At 45.3% G+C, this 20,426-nt stretch overlaps 1 protein-coding gene across 6 annotated transcripts in view; it reads left to right on the top strand.

Annotated features, from left to right (window-relative positions):
• NADK (NAD kinase) overlaps window positions 1-19,874 on the top strand; it is a gene marked incomplete at its 5' end in the record, with an annotated part of 52,579 nt that extends 32,705 nt beyond the window's left edge. For all 6 annotated transcript variants that reach the window (XM_083513123.1, XM_083513122.1, XM_083513121.1 and 3 more), the window contains 9 exons: window positions 1,765-1,894; window positions 3,667-3,775; window positions 4,830-4,915; window positions 7,406-7,508; window positions 9,035-9,189; window positions 11,116-11,215; window positions 11,867-12,024; window positions 12,651-12,733; window positions 14,041-19,874. In XM_083513123.1, the coding sequence (XP_083369249.1) occupies window positions 1,765-1,894; window positions 3,667-3,775; window positions 4,830-4,915; window positions 7,406-7,508; window positions 9,035-9,189; window positions 11,116-11,215; window positions 11,867-12,024; window positions 12,651-12,733; window positions 14,041-14,191 (1,075 nt within the window). In that variant the 3' untranslated portion in view covers window positions 14,192-19,874. The remainder of the gene's footprint in view (window positions 1-1,764; window positions 1,895-3,666; window positions 3,776-4,829; window positions 4,916-7,405; window positions 7,509-9,034; window positions 9,190-11,115; window positions 11,216-11,866; window positions 12,025-12,650; window positions 12,734-14,040) is intronic.
• Between the last annotated feature and the right edge of the window lie 552 nt (window positions 19,875-20,426).

Genomic DNA, 20,426 nt, shown 5'->3' with positions numbered 1-20,426 from the left:
GCTGACCTTCTGATTGGCAAGTCCTAGGCTCTGTGGTTTAACCCACAGCGCCACCTGCGTCCCAACTAAGTGTAGTGCCTGCCAATTCCCTGTAATTATTATTGGCATTATATCTTATTAAATTTCTGTTCTGCGAGTTCTCCCCAAAGAAGCAAAGCAATGCAATTAAAAACAAAAGCATCTTAAAAACACATCTGTGAAGCAGGCCTTGGGAGGTGGTGTTCTCATCTCAACCAGCACCCAGGTGTGGTGGTGAGGAGCAGCTTGAATCCTCTGCGTTGTGCAGAGGAATGTATAAACAGGCTTTTGAGCATCAGAAGTATGTTAAACCCTTGGTAGTACCTAAGCAAATAATATTTTGGACCACAAGTTTTAATGTTTGCATCTGAGTAACCATAGCTTAATGATTTTCGGACAGCTTTCTTTTAGTGTCTAAGAATAAGAAATGAAAGGTGGGTTGTACCTGGGGAACTTCAGCCAAAAGGGTGGGGCGAGGAGAGAAAATACACATTGCGTTCTTCAGTACTTACAGAAGAAGCTGCTCAATTGGACCATTAATCCATCTAGCTCCGTACTGCTTTCACATACTTGCACTTTCTCTGGGAGACCTACCTGGATAAACCAGGAACTGAACATAACTTCTGTATGCAAATCAGATGCACTATTACTGACCTACAGTCCTTTCCTTAAGACATAGGACGCTTCCTTCTACCGAGTCAGACCATTTGTCCATCTAGCTTGGTATTGTCTACACCAGTGTTTCCCAAATGTGGTCTCCAGCTGTTTTTGGACTCCAACTCCCATCATCCCTAGCTAGCAGGACCAGTAGTCAGGGATGATGGGAATTGTAGTCCCAAAACAGCTGGAGACCAGAACATTGGTCTACCCTGACTGGCAGTGGCTCTGCAGGGCTTCAGGCAGGGAGCCTCTCAAAACCCTAGTGGGAAATTCCAGAGATTGAACCCAGGACTTTCTGCATTCAAGGAAGATGCTCTATCATTTAGCTATGGCTGTTCCCTAGCATTTCAAATAATGTTTTAAAAATAATAATAATTGTCCAGTAGCACCTTAGAGACCAACTCAGTTACATGCACACAAAAGCTTATACCAAGAACAAACTTAGTTGGTCTCTAAGGTGCTACTAGACAGTTTTTTTAATATATTTTGACTGTGTCAGACCAACACGGCCACCTACCTGAATTTCAAATAATACTTAAATATGCCCTAATAGTTTTGAATTGCCTGTGCCACTACAAGGTCATTGGTCCAAGCAGTTTCTTTCTCTGCTTCTGCCTCTGAATCTTGAGCATAGAATTGAGGTAAGAAGCCTTCTTCCCTTCTCAGAACGCAGCTCCCCAGGCTGAAGGTGTTTAAATGCTTCCCCTAAGTCCTCTGCACATAGAGAAAGCAGCCTGTCAGGGAGAAGGCGATGCCAAACACTTCTTCAGCATCATACTAGGGCTGCATGGGCGAGGGTCTTGTTTTCTTCTTGTAGATGATGAGGAGGAGTTGTGGTAGTGTTTTATCACATGCAACCAGGAATCGACAGGATGAATACCAGTTCCTGAGACTCACAAGGGTTCTTCTTATGTTCTTACCGTCTTCCACCTGCAACCGAAGCAGCACACTCCAGGAAAAGCTTGCTGTTTCTCAGTCGTGCCAAATGCAGAGCCGAGTTGGCCCGTCGTTTTCTCGTGAGGAGTGCTAACGTGATTTGTCTAAGGAACTTCAACCTGTTTCTTTCCTGGCTTTGTGTTTTTGCAGGCACATTCAGGACCCAGCAAGCCAGCGGTTGACATGGAACAAACCTCCGAAGAGTGTCCTTGTTATAAAAAAAATCCGGGACGCCAGTCTCCTGCAGCCCTTCAAAGACCTCTGCATCTATCTCACAGAGGTAGGCTGGACTTCCCTGCCTTAGCGAGCTCAACCAGGATGGCTGAAGAATTTTAGTGGGGTGTGCTTTTTAAAGTGGGGTGTTCTTACGGGCTACAGAGATGTGTCTTGAAGCATGCTGACAGTGTTCAGGAAAGCTCATCCAGAGTCAGGGCTTCCACAACCTATATCTCAGGGGTGAGGGACCTGTGGCTCATGTTGTTGAACCCCAGCCCCCATCAGCCTTGGCTTGGCCATTGATCAGGGGAAGCTTAAACCATTTCTAAAACCCATAACAAACCAACCTTGGCTGCAAATAAATGCCAAGAAGAGTTTGAGGTGGGTGGCCGGCATGTGCCATTTCTATCTATCCAAGAGGATTTCACCGACATGAACTGTTTGCTTGGGTTTGGGGTTGTCAGAAGACTGCCTCACACATAGGAGCTTTTTCAGAGTTTCAAACTAAGTCCAGCTGAAAATTTGTATTGCTGTGATCTCCTTGGCAGGGATCACTTCGCTCCTTCACGAAACCAACCGCAGTTCCTCTTGTCCCTTCAGGAGGAATCTCAGAGTGGTTAAACTGGTTTTGCCTTTGTGCTTTTGCCCATTCATGTCTTTCATCTGCTTTCAATGTTGTGGGAGAGCCTGGCAACCCTGATCTCCTCTCTCTCGTACTCAAATGGTCACTCTGCTGATGTGATTCCTCCTTACCTTTTGAAAGTTACTGCACCTATTTTATTACTCGCAGATAAAAAAAGTATAAGTCAGCTCTCTGCGTTAAAAGGGAACAACCATAGTTCAGTGGCAGAGCAGCACATGGTTTTGCTTGTTGCACAAGGTCCCATGTGCAGTCTAGGAAGGGTTGGGGTAAACTCTGTGTGAAGCCTGGGAGAGTCACTGCCAGTTACTCTATTTTATTACTACATTTCCATCTGGCCTTTCTGCCTAGGAGCTCAAACTGGCCTACACACTTATATATGAAAAATATTTGAAAGATGATTAGCAGCAGCTACAAAGAAATGAGAACACACGTAACTCCTCCATGTCTGGATAGGCTTGCTTAAACAAAAATGTTTTAAGCAGGCTCTGAAAAGAATACAATGAAGGTGTCTGCCTGGTGTCAATAGGCAAGGAGTTCCTAAGTGTAGGTAGAGTAGTTTTTATCTACTTTTTAGATTTTTATCTACTTTTTAGAGATTATAAGGTGCTTTGTAGGTGTCAGGGGCTGGTCTGGATTGGAAGACTGGGGAATGCAATTGCAGGAAGAGCAGCTCCTAACAGAAGAGGAGGGGGAATATTCGCCCCCCCCTTCCAGCGCTTCTAGAAGCAGAGAGACAGGCAGACACAGCTATGAGATAGTAGCTAAGCAACCAGAAAGGAGGGAGCGGCTGGGCGATACATCAATTGAGAGTGGAGGGGGACCCCTCCCTCTCCCCAAACTTGGAGGTCCAAGCATGTCAGAGAACAAAGGAGACGCAGAGGAAGAGGGACTTCTCTTTGGAGTAGGCAACTGATATCCTTGCGGAGGGTTGCCTGTTTGTGCTTGTAACATAATGCTGAAATAAAAGGACTATAAATCTACCAAATGCTCATTAATTCTTATCAGTGAGCCCGCAGAAGGGAGAGGGGAACTCCCGTACTTGACAGTAGGAGAATTTCCTCAAAAAGTGGGGTATGTTTTTTTAAAATAAATACATATTAATACCACTTGTTTCAAGAGGTCATGCTTCTATTTTTCACTCAGTGTTAAGATAGTTTTAATTACATTGGTATCTTTTCCTCCCCACCCTTCAGGTGAACAACATGATTGTCTACGTAGAAAAGAAAGTGTTGGAAGACCCAGCCATCATGAACGATGATAGTTTTGGACCAGTGAAGAAGAAATTTTGCACTTTCAGTGAAGGTAAATATATATATAGTGAGAGAGGTTGTGTTTTGCATGTAACGGGAGCTAGAGATGCAGCAGAAATTTGGTTTGGTTTGCATTTTAATATACAAACTACCTAGTGTACAATTCCTGGAAAAATCTATGAACCGAAACACAGCTAACTGTGTCAAAATCCACTCTTCTCCGAATTTTGTGATCAGTTCTCCAGTCAAATGATGTAGGACAAGCATGCCTGTATCAGGCAAAGGTGTGCATAAACTGTATATATTAGTGAAAAGTGGTTTGTTTTTTTTGCTTAATAAACCACACTGCACACAGACCACATGCCAGAGCATGCACAGCTTAGCCTCTCCCATTTTGCCCCTTTCCTTGAGTAAGCTTTCTTGGGTTGCTAGCATAGCGCTGCCTCCAAGCCCAGGAGTCATGGTTTGTTTCCTCCTAACAAGGCACAGTCAGTGCATCAGCAACAAGCCATGGTTTAAGCTCCACTAGCGATCGTGGTTTGTTAGGGCAGAGCAACCCAGAATCCTGCATTTGGCTGCAATGCTAAGCCATTGCCTTCTTTGATTCTTTACCTGCTTGTGCAGGTAGAGCGAAGCAAGAGCACAGGAGCACAGAAAGCTTCATTATACCAAGTCCAGCCATTGGTCCATCTAGCTCAGTGTTGTCAACACTGGCTGGCAGCAGCTCTCCAGGATTTCAGACAGAATACATTCCCAGCCCAGCCTGGAGTTACCATAGTTTGAACCTGGGACCTTCTGCATGCAAAGCTATGCCTCTGAGCTATCACCCTTCCATGACCTATAGCAATTGAGCTGGGTTCACAGTATGGTTTATGAAGCTTGTAACTTTACTTACTGCAACATGCAAATTCAGGCACCGTGTCTGTTTCCTTAAAGAAGGAAGGCAAGAGCAGTCCGATAAGAGCCAGAATGTGCAGGTAAATGGGCTAAAGGAGGCTCAAGCGAAAAGCCACAATCTGTTTATACCGCTGTATTTCTGCCCTTTTAAACAGATAGGACTGGAATTTTAAAAAATTCTGTGTTTTCAAACTCCTTTTCTTTCTTAGACTATGATGATATTTCCAATCAGATAGACTTTATAATCTGCCTGGGAGGAGACGGGACCTTGCTTTATGCCTCTTCACTCTTCCCGGTGAGTTTATCTTCACTATCCTTCCCTTGCCTGCAACCTCTCGCTTATGAAGTCCACATGGGATGCTTCGTGATGGTTGCATGTTCCTCCACAGGCCCTTAACACTAACGTTTGGCTCTTCCCCACTCAGTATTCACTTATGTGCCTCCCTTTCTGCCCTGCCCATTTATAAGGGCTTGGTGTGGCTGTAGTTAAATATAAGTTGCTGCTTTTAAGCATGTCCTATTATTATTATTATTATTATTATTATTATTATTATTATTATTATTATTAATATTATTACTAAAAAGAGGGTGGGAGGACTAGAGCTGGGCCATATCTGGTTGTCAACATCACGATATATCACCAGCTGAACATCATGATATATTGATATATCACAATGTCTGAAATAAGGATGGAACTATGTAGAGGTGAACAGTAGGGCTGGGCAATATCTGGCTTTCAGCATTGTGATATATCCCCAGCTAAACACTGTGATATACCAGTACATCATGATGTCTGAAATAAGGAAGGAGCTATGTAGATGCATTGGCTGGCTTCACGGTTTTTCTTGCATTGTGTTTTTTTGCATAGCACACACACACACATAGCATGATTTGCGATACGTGGTCAGGCCAAAAATTATGAAACTGCTATCACGATATGGACTTCAAACTGGTTTTTGGATGATATATTGACATATCGCCCAGCCCTAGGGAGAGCCCTGTGCAGAATTTAATACACACAGGCTTGTTGACAGCATGTTGAGTATAGACTGCCCAAGATCCCCCCCACCTTTGTTTCCCTCCTTTCCCCCAGAACTCGGACTCACAAATATTAAAACCAGCACAGATAAAACACAGATAGCTAAGAGCTTATAAAAGATAATAATTTTAAAGTGATTAAACTCGGAATAGAATTAAAACGAGGTGAAAATAAATCTATTAAAATGCAGATTGTTTTTTAAACAGCACAGCACTATTAAAACCCCTTTCCTTAAAAGCTGCCACTTCCCCAAAGCCTCCTGGAATAAAACAGCCTCCACCTGTCAGTGGAGGGACAAAGAGGGAGCCACTGTGGTCTGTCTAGGGAATTCCAGAGTCTGGGGCAGCCATGGGGCAGCTCCTGCGTCCCACCCAAAAGTGCCTGTGAGGGTGGCAGGACTGAGAAAAAGGCTGCCACAGCTATATTAGTGAAGCTCCACCAACTTTGGTTTCCCTTTTAGTCCCAAGAGTCACCCAACCTTTGTAGGTCCATTTGGATTTTTGAGTGGGAGCTGTGCCCTCGCCGATCACTTCCCTTCCCACCCCACCAAGGGAGGGGCAGAAAGCGACAGATAAAAGGCAGAGTTTGCTTCTCCAAGGCATCTGTGCAAAACTCCGATCCGGTAGAATTAATCTAAGCCTCTATGAAGCCCAAAGAGCTGGAAGAGGAAACCAGAAAGTGCCACTTTCCAAACTTCCTTCTTCAGTAATATGTACTTTCCGAGGGAGAAGACCGCATGACCAAGAGGGTAGAAAGGGGAAATCACTAAATGAAAGTTTGAAAGATTATTGGAGGTTAGATACTCAGGAACAGATTTTAGATGAAGATTGGGAAAGAATCTTTCGACAACCACCCTTTGTTGCGACCTCTAGGATAATCCTGGAACAGGGGTTGAAGCTGGTACAAAAATGGTATTATACACCAGTAAGGTTATATCATATTACAAAATCTGGAAGTAAGAATTGCTGGAGGAAATGTGGAGTGATGGGAACATACAGTCATATGTGGTGGGATTGTCCGTTAGTTAATGAATTTTGGAAACAGATTGGTATAGAAATATCGGGAATTGTGGGAAGGAACGTGGAAATAACTAAATTAATGGTTCTTATTACCCTGAGTAGTATCAAGTTAAAAACAAAAGAGGAATGCAAATGGGTAAAATTGATGGTAATTGCAGCCAGACAGGTTATAGCGAGTAATTGGCAAAATGCAGAAGAGCTAGGGGTGAACCGATGGAGGAAAAAACTGAATAATATTATAAATTTGGAATACCTAACTGTGAAGATACATAGAATGAAAGGGTTTAAGGTCAGTGAGAAAGAGGAGGATTGGTTTGAGAAGATATTGAATTATTTGAGTAGGTTTGAACAATTTAGGGCAATTAAAATGTTAAAAGTTTAATAAACCTGGTGGAAGGAGGAGTGTTAAGGTATATAGAAGTGTACATATAGTTAATTTGAATATGTTATTACTGAATATTATTGAATATGTATATTATTGAATATGTATATTATTGAATATTATATACCCAATGTATCAGTCGTCTGGGGGTGGTTTCACTGTTTGTGTTTTGGTGGTTGGTAAAAATAAAATATATATTTTGGGCATCCACATTTTTGGCACGGAACTGTTAAAAGCGGAATGTGTTGAAACTGTTAAAAGCTTTGGCTCCTGAACACCAAGACCAAGGGCAGTTTGTGCCGCTTCTGAATGCTCTTCTCTTTCCCCCCCCCTTTTTCCCTCCAGGGCAGCGTACCTCCCGTGATGGCTTTCCACCTGGGTTCCCTGGGATTCCTTACCCCGTTCAATTTCGAGAACTTTCAGTCCCAAGTGACTCAGGTTATTGAAGGTAAGGGTTTGTGCTGAGCTGGTCACTTGCGCTGCTTATGCAGAAGTAGTGCTGGCAGCATTTTTATTAAAAAAAAACCCACAAATCTATAGTTTAGAAACCTCTGCTGCTTTGTGGGATATCTTCGGGAGAAGAAAAAGCTCAGAAGTAAACACTATACAGATCAGCAGTTGAGTCCTAAGGCGGTTGGATGGTGCCTTGTAGGTCTCCTTCTGGCAACTCCTGCAGCCCAGCTGGTGCCAAACGTATTGCTCTGCTTTCCTTTGGACCACATCAGTGAGGCTGAGAGAGGGTTATTGTCATCTGCGCAGCCCAGGACCTCTATACACACTGCCTAGGCTTGCGCCCCCAGGGAGGTCACTTCAGTGCAGCAGTTTCTTCACCCCTAGAGGTGCACTGCATTGTCTTTTGAGCAGACGGGTGCCAACAAAGTTTATTAGGGTTGTTGCAATCAATCAGTACCTCCCTGATGAGATTGGGTACACTTGACAGCGCCAGGCTAGTGCTCCCAAATGCAGCCAATCCCTGCTGCAAACTCTTAAGACTAGGGATGTAGGGAGGGATTTAGCAGCTTTGCATGCAGAAGATCCCAGGTTTGATCCCTGGCATCTCCAGGTATGGCTAAGAAAGACCCTCACCTGAAATTCCAGAGTGTGGCGCTGTGGGTTAAGCCACAGAGCCTAGGACTTGCCGATCAGAAGGTCGGCAGTTCGAATCCCCGCGACGGGGTGAGTTCCCGTTGCTTGGTCCTAGCTCCTGCCAACCTAGCAGTTCGAAAGCACGTCAAAGTGCAAGTAGATAAATAGGTACCGCTCCAGCAGGAAGGTAAACGGCATTTCTGTGCGCTGCTCTGGTTCGCCAGAAGTGGCTTAGTCAAGCTGGCCACATGACCCGGAAGCTGTACGCCGGCTCCCTCGGCCAGTAAAGCGAGATGAGCACCGCAACCCCAGAGTTGGTCACGACTGGACCTCATGGTCAGGGGTCTCTTTACCTTTATTTCTGGTATTAGTATAGACAAGAGGTGAGGAGCCTTTTTTCAGCCTGAGAGCTGCATTCTCTTCTGGGGAGGCCTGATGACATTGGTGGGCGGAGCCAGAGGCAAAAGTGGGTGGAGCAACGGATGCAAAATTCCTTTGCATGATAGGCTTGTTTTGACATACCATCTCGCTCTCATCTAGCCTCCTTTCCTGGCCTGGGGAGAGTCCCAAGGGCCAGAAAGAGAGGCATGGAGGGCCATATTTGGCTCCTGAGCCTGAGGTTCCCCACCTTTGGTGTAGACAATACTGAGCTTGATGTCAGGGCTTGAACCTGGGGCCATCTGCAGCTTTCCCCTGGATTTTCTGGGCTTCACAGCCCTTTGGCCTTTATATGTTTATTGTAGCAAATATATTTTTATTACACAGATAAGTGTCTGGGGCTGGTAGGGACAATGATTACTGTATCTCCTAAATTGATCCCATGTTGGTAGGTCTTTTTATGTCCTTTTACTTAGAAAGGTGTGGTTTTTCACCCTTCACCCACCACAGGCAATGCAGCGCTTGTTCTCCGGAGCAGGCTCAGAGTGAAAGTGCTCAAGGAGCACAAGGAGAAGAAGGCAATGATTCAAAACGGGATCGAAGAGAATGGGCTGATTTCTCCGAGCCTAGAGAAGGAACTGTTCAAGCAAGCCACTCAATATCAGGTGCGTGCATTCAGTGGGTGAGGTTTGCTTTTCTTCCAGGAGCAGCAGCAGCAACAATAACAACAATGAGGTTAATCTTAGTGAGTTACTGAATTTGTATCCCATCCCTTCCCCCCGAAGGAGCCCAGGGCATCAAACAGATCCACTGTTTAATAAAACAAAGCAAAAGCAATAGCATTCTAAAACAGTTAAGCGTTATAAGGGCAATGATGGTGAAATTCATTCCAAAAACAGTTACAGTCAGAAGCATTATTCCATCTGGTGTTCTGGATCCAGGAATGGTATTCTTCAGCCACCCAATGCCTCACTGGAGAGGGAAGTTTTCCTCCTGAGAGTTAATAATGATGGAGACAGGCACAGCTCACTGCGGAGCTCATTCCACAACCAGGAGCCACCACCGAAAAGGCCCTGTGACGGGTCACTGCCAACCAGGAAGCCCCTAATGGGACCACCAAGTCCTCACCACAATGATGGTGGTGGCAATATAATATTGATGATGATATTTATAATGGCTATTTAATAAAATATTTAATATATTAAACTTATGAATCCCTTCCCGTGAAGCATCTTGAAGTGTCTGTGTAGATATAGAAAACCAGCATAACATAGTGGTTAGAGTGTTGGACTGTGAACTGGGAGATGAGAGTTCAAATCCCTGCTCAGCCATGAAGCTAACTGGGTGTGACCTCAGGGCCAGTTCACTGGGTCTCAGCATCTAATCTACTTCAGAGGGTTGTAGTAAGGATAAAATGGGGAGAAGGGCAACTTGAGCTCTTTGAAGGAAAAGTGGGATATAAATGTAAAAATAAATAAATGGGTAAGGGGCTTCTGGCCCTCAGGCTCACCAGACTTCCCTATTTGTCCCACAAGGCCACTTTGGGCAAGCCGTCAGGTGTATGGCAGGTAAGGGCAGAGCTTCAAATGAATCATCAGGAGCTTAAAGTGAGCTGTTGATGGTTCTTTCATTGAAAGAAGGTGTGTTTCCATCTTCCATCACCTGATGGGCTGTGAGAGCACCTTTTGGGGGGAGGGTTTCCATTGAAACCATTGTTAAAGTGAAGGGGAGGAGTTCCATTTTAGCAGTGGTTTCCATGGGAACCGCTTCTCTTCTAGCATTGCTCTTTGAACATTGGAAAACTGGAAATGTATAGAGCAGTGTGGGGCTGTTTGAAAGCCCTTTTGCAAACATTCCCACACTGATCTTAGAACCATCAGTTTTCAGAGCGTTAAAGAGCAGTATAGGGCTGGTTGCTATTATTTATTTTTATATTTTTTGTTTTAAAAAAAAACCAAGCACTATTGGTAAGTGAAATGGGGGGGGGGGAATAGTCCACCAGACGTTTTGGATTACAACTCCAAATGACGCTGGCTGGCCCATTAAAAACATTTAAGGCTTTCTTTCTGCATGTTAAAAATCGGTCATAAAATCATAAAGCCAGAGTCTTTTTTTAAAAAAAAGATTTTTATTGATACAGCAAGAAGAAAGAAAAAAACACAAATACCAAATTACACACAGGAATAACCGGTCTTTAGTGTTAAGACCAATATATGTTTTATTGTTTGCTAAAAAAAATTATGTGTCTATGGTTAAAGCCAGAGTCTCATAAACCCTGCAGAAACACAACAGATTTTACTACTTCCACACAAACACAATACAGTAGATCTTAAAACAGAATGACTCTGGTTCAGAGTTCTAGTCAGCGCCATCAAATAGTTAACCTCTTTCGAAACAAACAAACAAAAATGGTGTATCTGAAGAAGTGTGCATGCACACAAAAGCTCATACCAATAACAGACTTAGTTGGTCTCTAAGGTGCTACTGGAAGGAATTCCCCCCCAACTACGGCAGACCAACACGGCTACCTACCTGTAACTTAACCTCTTTCGTAACTGTTCCGTTCCATCATCTGCATTTCCTGTCGGCAGGTCCTGAATGAAGTTGTGGTGGATCGGGGCCCTTCCTCATATCTTTCCAACGTGGACGTCTTTCTAGATGGGCACCTTATCACCACAGTCCAAGGAGATGGTAAGCACGTTTTCTGTTTGCCAGAAAGCAGAGCGGCCCCCCTGCCCCCTGCCTCCTTTGGGGGCTGGAGAGCATTTTCTTTGCATGCCTGGCATCTCGAGGTGGGACTGAAACCCCTCAGGAGCTGCTGCCAGTCAGTGTTGACAGTCCTGAGCTAGATGGAGTCCGTCTCGGGATAAGGGCACTTCCTATGCTAAGGCCCTTCCTGTACCCCTTAAGAGCATTCATAGCTGAGCTCTGTTTAGGTCCTTAAATGGTTTGCCCCCAAGCTGTTTACTGGACCGGCTGCACCCTTATGATTATCCTGCCTGCACTTTTAAGATATGCCTGCCCCTTGGTAGGTAAGGTGGGGTGCCAAGGTCCCCTTCCCTTCCTTTCCCTTCCATTGCACCTGCATCAAATTCCTACATGGGAGGCTTCTCAGAAGGCCCCACGGCCTTGCAGGCACGACGTCCATTAGCTGGGTGGTTGAACTGCCTCTGCCCCACTCCCCAGCTCTCTTAATAGACTGTTGTTTTTAACTGCTTTGAATGGGTGAGTGTCCCAACAATATTGGTTGCACAGGCCTGTTGAAAGGGATGTTCCCAGTCCTAAGCCTATAAAGAACAGGTGAGGCTATAATTGTGACTTGCGCTTGCTCTTTCCGCTCAGGTGTCATCGTCTCCACACCCACAGGCAGCACGGCGTACGCAGCTGCTGCAGGCGCTTCAATGATCCACCCCAATGTCCCTGCCATCATGATCACCCCAATCTGCCCACACTCGCTCTCTTTCCGGCCCATCGTTGTTCCTGCTGGGGTGGAACTCAAGGTGGGTCCTTAATCAGTTTCCTTTCCCTCTCCAAATTCGGCTAGTCGCTGCGAGATCTCTGCCCCTCAGAATTGTCGCCTGAGCTTGCCCTTTTTTTTCCCTTCTCCCTCCCAGTCCTTTGTTCCTTTTCTGTCGTGTCTCTTAGACTGAAAAGCGGGAGGGATAAAAATGCCTAACGATTAATGAATTAGAAAGCTTTCCCGCCCACCAAACAAACAAGCTTTAAGCTGGCTGTTATGTAACCAAACAAAACATCGGTATAAAATCCAGCTCTCTCTCACACCCGCCTTCCCTCCTGGCAGCCAGAGAGGTTATTGCTTTCTTAAGCAATGTGCCAAAACATGTTTAAACCCTACTGAAAGGTCAGATTCTGCTGAAGCAGTTTGCTGCTTTGTTTGAAAGGCGGCATGGAAAAAACAGGTTGCCTAACCCTGGGCTCGGCCTTCTGCCTCCGCTGTTGGAGGTGCCAATTGCTGGCAGTTGCTGTTCCACCCAGATTGTGCTGGCCGGCTTCTCATGGGCAATCTGGCTGGCCCCTGTGAGAACAGGCCTATTGGCCTGATGCAGCAGACGGCAAGCTAAAAAATTTAGATCTCAGAAGTCAATGTGCTTTCCCTTCTCCTCAGATCATGCTGTCTCCCGAAGCCAGGAATACAGCGTGGGTTTCCTTCGATGGGCGGAAGAGGCAGGAGATCTGCCACGGGGACAGGTGAGGATGCCCTTCTGAGTTCTCTGTGCCACTTGGTGCTCTCTGCTGAGGAAGAGCAGGAACGCCTGACTTAAGTCACGTCCACACCAGGCATTTAAAGCACTCTTATACCACTTTAGCAGTCGTGGAGAATCCTTGGAACTGGAGTTTGCTATGGTGCTGGGAACTGTAGCTCTGTGAAATCTTCACCCTTAATAAACTAAAGTTCTCAGGATTCTTTGGCGTAGGAGGGAAGCCCTGACTGTTAAAGTGCTGTGAGAATGCCTTAAACAGTGTGGATGTGACTTCAGCAAACATTCTCATTCTTCATTTCATTTCTATAGTACTTCATATTTTTAAGGGGGGGGGATCTCAGAGCAGCTTACAACTCATTCAAGCATCCAACAGAGCAGTCCACTATGGAACATTACTGAAGAAAGTCAAATATAAAGTATACATTCAAAGCAACATCATTACCGGGAAACTAAGACAATATTTTAGATTCCTGTTAATGATGTTTCTTTGAATATATACTTTATATTTCTAAAAGAAAACTTTACAAAAGGAGCTCAGCTACAAAATGCATATTTTAACACCCCAAAGTTAACAACAACAACAAGCCTTAAACATTTCAAAAGAAAACATTCTTAAAGAAAGACAACATCTGCTTTATCTAGAAAAGCTAGTACCCAACAGCCAATCCTGCTTTATTGCAGAGGTGGGGGGAAACTGTGGTCCCTCCAGATGTTGGACTCCCAACAATCCCAGCCAGCATAGCCAGTGGTCAGGGATGATGGGATCTGTAGTTGAGCAATGTCTGGGGTAGGCACAACTTCCACCTGCTTTAGTGCAGTCAAATTGCCTTGAGAGCAGGCTTTCTTCTTAATACAGTGGTACCTCTGGTTGCGGACGAGATCCATTCTGGAGCTCCGGTAAGATCACCAGGTTTCCACAACCGGAGGGACTGCTTCTGCACATGCGCGCACGGCAAAACACTTCCGGGTTTGCCGCTTTCGCAACCCGAAGTTTACGTTACCCAAGGGTAACATAAGACAAGGTGCTACTGTACCTGCAAAGGCCGCGGATGCCTGGCAGAATTATAAAGGCATTCTCTGACTAGGATGACTCTGACTTGTGTCCACTCACTTCAGTGGGTCTACTTTGAGCAGGGCTAGTGTTGGAATCAACCCTGTGCGGCTTTAGGGTTGCTGGCCTTCATTCAGCCCCTTCGAGGAAGCGATTCACAAGTAGAATAAATAAGCTTTTATCCTCCATTGAACCTGTCCTGAACTGAAGGCCAACCCTAATAACAATTCTGTCTCTTACAGCATCAGCATTACTACCTCCTGTTACCCCCTCCCTTCAATCTGTTTCCAAGACCCCGTAAGTGACTGGTTCGATAGCCTGGCCGAATGTTTGCACTGGAACGTCCGGAAAAAGCAGAACAACTTTGCTATAGACGAAGAAGAGGAGTTTTGAGTGTTGGCACTAGCAGAGGATCATGGGAGGCCGAATCCCTTCTGTACAAAAACATGTTTTTAAGCCTGTAGCTCTGGGGAGTAGACCAATATAATATAATATTATATAAATATATATATATAATAACTTTTTTAAATACAGCGATGTACCTCATATCAGTCTGTTCTGCTGATGACCAGATATCATGTCGTTGTTTTTCTGTCTTGTCGGGAGAGCTTGAGGTGAGAGAGAAACTAGCGGAGATACTTTTCGTCGGGGCACATTAGAAATGTCCGATGTTTGTTCGTCAATGTGCAATGTGTTTTCCGCACAACGTGTTTCCTAGAAAGAAGGTTTTTTGTGTTTTTTTTTCAAAAGCCTTATTAAAAACAAATGATGTTTCCTTGGACTTTTGTTCCCGGTTATCGGCAAATCCCCAGATTCTCTTTATTGGCCACTGTGTGGGTCGGGCAAATGTTGGTTAATGGGGCGCTAAAACGTTTTCTCTTACGTTTTTCAAATCTTCAGTTCTGTGCACTTATTTCTGGCAAAGTGAAGAGGATCAGTCCATACTTGATTGCTACTCTTCCCCCCCCCCCGCCCCCCTTTTTTCTTTCCTTTTCTGGCTCACAAGAAATGTGGTTTCATGGCTGCTTAGAGCAGGGATTCCTACCCCCACCCCAGGATATTTTCCCACCATCTTTGTTTAAATGTCTTTGTAGGAACTTTATTACACCTCCCTGATGGTGATCAAAAATAAGTAGGTCTTGTTGGGGGAGGGGGTTGGAAGGAGGGAGACAGGTTTTGAATTGCAGAAATTTGTCAAGATGAGTGTTCATAGATCAACTCTAGATGTGATCAGCAACATTAAGACAAAGGCGGCCTCTGTATGAAAGACGAAGTTGGGAATTGGTTGGACTGGGACATGCAGGCAGTTGTCACCTGTTGGGTGAGTAACAGGGAATGTCAGACGCCACCTTAAACCATTGCTGGGGAAATCACAAGGCTTGTGTGCCAAAAGCACTTGTGTACTTACGTGTACATACCTTTTGGTTTCAGCTGGGCTTGCACAGGAGATGTTACCTCTGAGCTGTGCAAAATCTGAAGGTTAAAACTTCACTGTCGAATGGGAAATGTATTGGGATTCTTTAAAAAGGCAAAACAAAACCAGTACATTTTGGGATTTCCACGGTTTCCAGACAAGCAGCCATTTTTGCCCTGATGGTTGACTCTCGGAAAAGACACCCAAACTTTGGGTGTATCTTTTTTATGTGGCAGTGAGGGACTTCCATTTCCACGGGGTTTCCAGTTTGCTCAGCCACACACGGAGGCATCGCCTGAGTGGTGATCTTCGCAAACACTGCTATGGTATAAGCAAGTCTGCAGGCCCAGCAACGTGTGTGTGTTTTCTGTGTCTTTAAAAACCCAACAAGGAGCAGTTGCCAAGCACCTATTAAATGACCCAGTCGGCAGAGATAGGCCAGGAGTCACAGCTGCCCTCAGGGAATGCAGGCTGGCTTGGCTGTTGCCTTTTTGGACCAGGGTAGCCAACGGAGTGTCTTCCAGACCTGAAGGACTCCCATCTCCCATCATCCCCAGCCAGCGTGATCAGTAGCCAGGGATGAATGGAGTTTGTGTCCTCAGCATTTGGAGGTCATGGCATTTGCTTACCCCTGTTTTGGGCCACTAAGCCTTGCTTGCAGCTGCTTGGGATGGGGCCCTGAGTGCCTCTAGGCTAGAATGATGCTGGAGTGGGCAGCCGCCATGTGAGAAATGTCCAGGCAGGGTATTAAGGGAGTTTCCAATCAGAAGACCAGGAGATGTTCCTGGCATATTTCCTCTTCTTGTGTGGCTTCAGCACACTCCGATGTTGTTTGTTCATTTGAAGCTTTCTCATGGATGTACACTTCTAAATATATATTCCTGGCTTTTATGAAGATAGTTCAAAGGGGATGGTAAAATCTATTTATTTTCTATTTTGGGGCTTAGGCTTGGGTCTACCCCTTGCAATGGTACAAGGTGGTGGAATAGCTCGATAACTAAAGGTTACTGCTAAAGGGTTGCCCATTCTGACAGCCCTTCAGATAAAAGAAGGGGGGGGGGGAGAATACAATCATGTGAATGGGAATCTGACCTGCCAGGTTGTAGGGTTGACCTGTCACGCATGTTACTTTTCTGCCTGATGGTCTCGTGATCTGGTGTCAAGGTTTTTTGTTTTTGTTTTTAAAAAGAATTGCTCATTCAGAAATGGTGTGTCCTCCGCTTTGAAGTGGAACAGCCAGATCTCTGCCACATCAAGACTATACCACCTTGTGCCTCTGCATGTGTGTAGACTAAGCCGCTGAGGTTTACATGCATGCTCTTTAGCAGTATCGCCATCCCATGCCTCCTGCCTTATCCAAGCGCTTCTGCAGAGATCTTGAGAGCGATCGGATGCCCTCAGCCAGTCCTTGTCTGTGGCACAAAAGCTTGATGGAAGGGGGGAGAGAGATCGCATGCTCCCTAAATGAACGGTGTTCTGTTGGGGTTTCGTGGCTGTCTTAGCATTAGGGAAAGTGTGTGTTTCACCTTTTGCAACAGGGATGAGGAGCCTAAGGGCCTGTAGATCCTGTTGGGCTACAACTCTCTGACCATCAGCCACTGAGGGTCTCAGGCTCTACAGACGGGTTTTACAATACACACCTGCGAGTTTCATCCAACCAAGTTTTGCTGAGAGTAAACCTGTTGAAATGAATGGCCTTTAGTTATGTCTGCTAATTTCAATGGGTCTGCTTCTGAGCAGGAGAGAACCCTGAATGTTTTCTCTTTCCTCCCAAAGCAGAACTTCAGCTCTTGACGGTAGCGTCAACTGCACTAAATTGTGTTATGTGTATGTTATATATTTGTGAAAAGGCGACTGTTGTAAATGTTTTGTGTGCTAGAATATTGGATTTGGGTTTGTTGGCCGGTTCTGAAATTGGGTATGAATCAGGCAAAATGTTGTTGGCAACATTTGGGAGAGACGTTTCAACCAGCTTTTTAGATGCCTTGGTTTCGCTTATATTTTATAGTATGATTATGTTACCACTGTCACGAGTTTTCTAGAGGGCAGAGAGTGCACTGTTTTTGAATCACAGTCTTGCTTTCTAATCTGTGAAAATAGAGCTTTGCTTTAAAAAGGCAATGACCTCCCCCCCCCCCAACATCCTTAGATGCAAGAATTAAGAAAAGGAACAGAATAAAGGACTTCAGGTTGTAGCCAGCAAAGCCCTCCTGCTCAGAGTAGACCCACTGAAATTAACAGACCTAAGGTAGTTGTGTCCATTAACACCAATGGATCAAACTCAAAGTAGGGCTGGTATTGAATAAAACCTTTTGATATGAAGTATGTTGAAGGATTAATATGCTGAGGAAAGACTCATTTGCAAATGAGATGACAAAATAAAACAAGACTTATTTAGAAAATCTGGGAGTTTATTTTTTTTTGGTAAACTCCCCCACCCACCCCAAAATAAAATAATTTGGCATCTTTAGTGCTTCTTATTATTTAAACGAGTAATGTTTCTCAGGATATTTAAAAAAGCAACCCTGGATTCTTTTGTTTTAAGTAAAGATTTTATATAAGGTCTCCCCAAAAAGTCTTTCATTACTGCCTCCAAACTTGATTCAGTTTACTAATGAGATCTTATAGTGCACAGGTGAGCTTTAACTTGCTCTGCTGGGATCCTGAGCAAATAATCCCCCTCTCCTGTTTTCGTGATTTAATTGGTTAACTGTCTCCTAACCTAATTGCTGCAGGCAGGCAGACAGGGGAGCAGGCAACAGAACCTCTCAGAAAGGCAAGCAGCCTAAAAAAATTGTACCTGGACCTTCTGGCCATACTGTTGCAATTAAAGGTGGCATCCTGGTTGTGGCTAGGGGTGCTTTTTTGCTCCCTCGCTTTCAGTACTAAGGGGTGGGGGGACCTTTAGCCCTCTGGGTATTGCTGGACTACAGCTCTCATCAGCCCCAGCAAGCATGGTCAGTGGCCAGGGATGTCAAGAACTGTAGTTCAGCAACATCTGGAGGGCCAAAGCTCCCGCCACCCTTACAATGCGCCATTGCCTTAAGGCAGTTCATGGGGGCCTCATCTGGTCCTTGCATCTGCTGTTGGGGACCGCTGTCTGTCCTCTGCAAGGTTGAGAGTTCGGCTGGGCGCCATCCCATCATGTGGTTGGGCACTGAGCAACAAGGCCTGTTTGATTTTCCGCAGTTCTTGCAGGTCTTCCTCTTTAGCCGCTGACTGGAAAGGAAACTGGTTCCCGAGCCGGTTTTTGTTCTAGCGAAGGGCTCCCAGAGTGCAACCCCATTTAACATTAACACTACAGCCATCACTTCTCCTGGGGAACAGACAATCTGCCGAAGGTTGGCGGTTGCGCAGAGCTTCATTCTACAGGCTACCTGCCGTGGGGAATATTAAAGCCCCGTTTTCTAGGCTGAGAAAATGAGTAAGCGGAAGGCCTAGGCAAGGAGGGAGCAGGAGAAGTTAAAAGCTAGGTTCTCCTTATTACAACCCCTCCTCAACACTGTCCTCTCAAGGAAGCACCAAAACAGAGGTCAACAAACACCGCCTTCCTGCATTCTGGGTTCTTGTTTCAGCTAAGTAGCTGATGGGTTTTTTTGGCTTGTTTTTGATTCGCTAGGTGTTTAAATCTCAATCTCTCCCTGCCCACCACCCCTTTACGGGCAGGTACGATGAGTAAAAACAAGCAGCTAGCGGAATGGTGAACCGATAGATCAGCTTGCCGGGAAAGTTGCAGGATGGGAGTCCTGACCGGAAGGTGGAAGTACAGTCAGGCGAAGGGACTGTTCACAGGGAGTCACTGTAGAATCATTTCAGAGTTGGAAGGGACCTTGGGTCCCTTTTGCATTGCAGAAATAAGTAGGTGTGCTGAGAATATGGCATGTTGGTTGGATCTCCAAAGAGGTCCTTGGCCTATGCTTTAATTCAGCGTTAGTTAAAATGTTGGTGTGTGTGTGTGTGTGTGTGTGAACAGGTCTGATCATCCACCAATCCAATAGGTTCCCCACTTGTCTTGTGTGACTTCTGCTTGGAAGACCTGGTGACATCCCTGGCCTAAGCCTGCTCCTTTTCCTTTACAGAGCTTTGCATAGGTGCCCATTCCAGGCCTAAAACATGGCAGCCTTGTTGGGTGTAGCAGAGAAGGGACAGAGTGGGAGGCTGGTGACAGCGTGGGGTGGGTGGAGGGTGTCAGGGAATACACAGTCCCACGGATGCTGCTAGAATCCCACCTCCCATCGTCCCCAACTATTGGCCTTGCTGGCTGAGGCTGGGGGATTTGGCGGGGGGGGGGGTTGTAGTCCTACTCAAGAGCAGACCCCTTGAACCCGTTTGTCAAGGTCATTAATCTCGTTGGGTACAACTCTGGCAGTCTAATAACATCAGAAGGTCCACAGGTTCCCTAGCCCTGGAGTAGGCCTGATGTGGTTCATTCATTGTGTGTCAGAGGTCCCCCACTCCTCCAAAGAGGCAAGCCTTGTTTTACTCAAAACTTTAAAAGTGTTGATGACATGGCATACCGCCCAGAGTTCTGAACTTTATAAAGGAAAAAATAAAAAAGCCTAACGTTTCATATTGTTGCTGCTTTGAAAAAGACTTGTTAAATATTGCTGAGAGAGCAAAACTATTTTCCAGACCTTTTCAATAAACCATTTTTTTTCCAAAGTTGGTGTTTGTGCCGTAGCATTTTTTAAAATAATTTTTTTTTGCTCTTTGCAAGGCATTAAAACACAGTGCCTTGTTGCAGGGGGCCCACAAGTAAAGGAAATAAGAGTTATGTCTTGGTTAATCTCAGAGGTTTGTGGAAGGGGAGAGAGAGCTCAAGACTGGACCTACTGCATCAGTCCTCTTAATGTCCCACCTGCTTTCATGTTTTCAGCAACGGTGAACCAATCTGCCCTTCAAATGTACTGGGCTCCCAACTTCCCATCATCCTTTGCCACCATGGCCAGTCGTCAGGCATGAACAACCACATGGGCTATCTCTGGGTTGAGAAGCACCATGGAAACTAGAGAACATAAGAGGAATATGCTGGATTAAGCCAATGAGCCACCTATTCCAGCATCCTGTTCTTACAGTGGCCAATCAGATGCCTGTCTGGTAAAAGAGTGCCCTCCTTTCCTGCGTTTTCCACCAACTGGTATTCAGAAACTTTACTGCCTCTGACCAGAACATAACCATCATGGCTAATAGCCACTGAAAGCCTTACCTTTCATG

Source organism: Podarcis liolepis (genome assembly GCF_965112155.1).
Source record: "Podarcis liolepis genome assembly, chromosome: 7".
NCBI lineage: Eukaryota > Metazoa > Chordata > Lepidosauria > Squamata > Lacertidae > Podarcis > Podarcis liolepis.
Note: the sequence above shows the minus strand (reverse complement) of the source record. Positions and strands in the feature narration are given on the sequence as shown.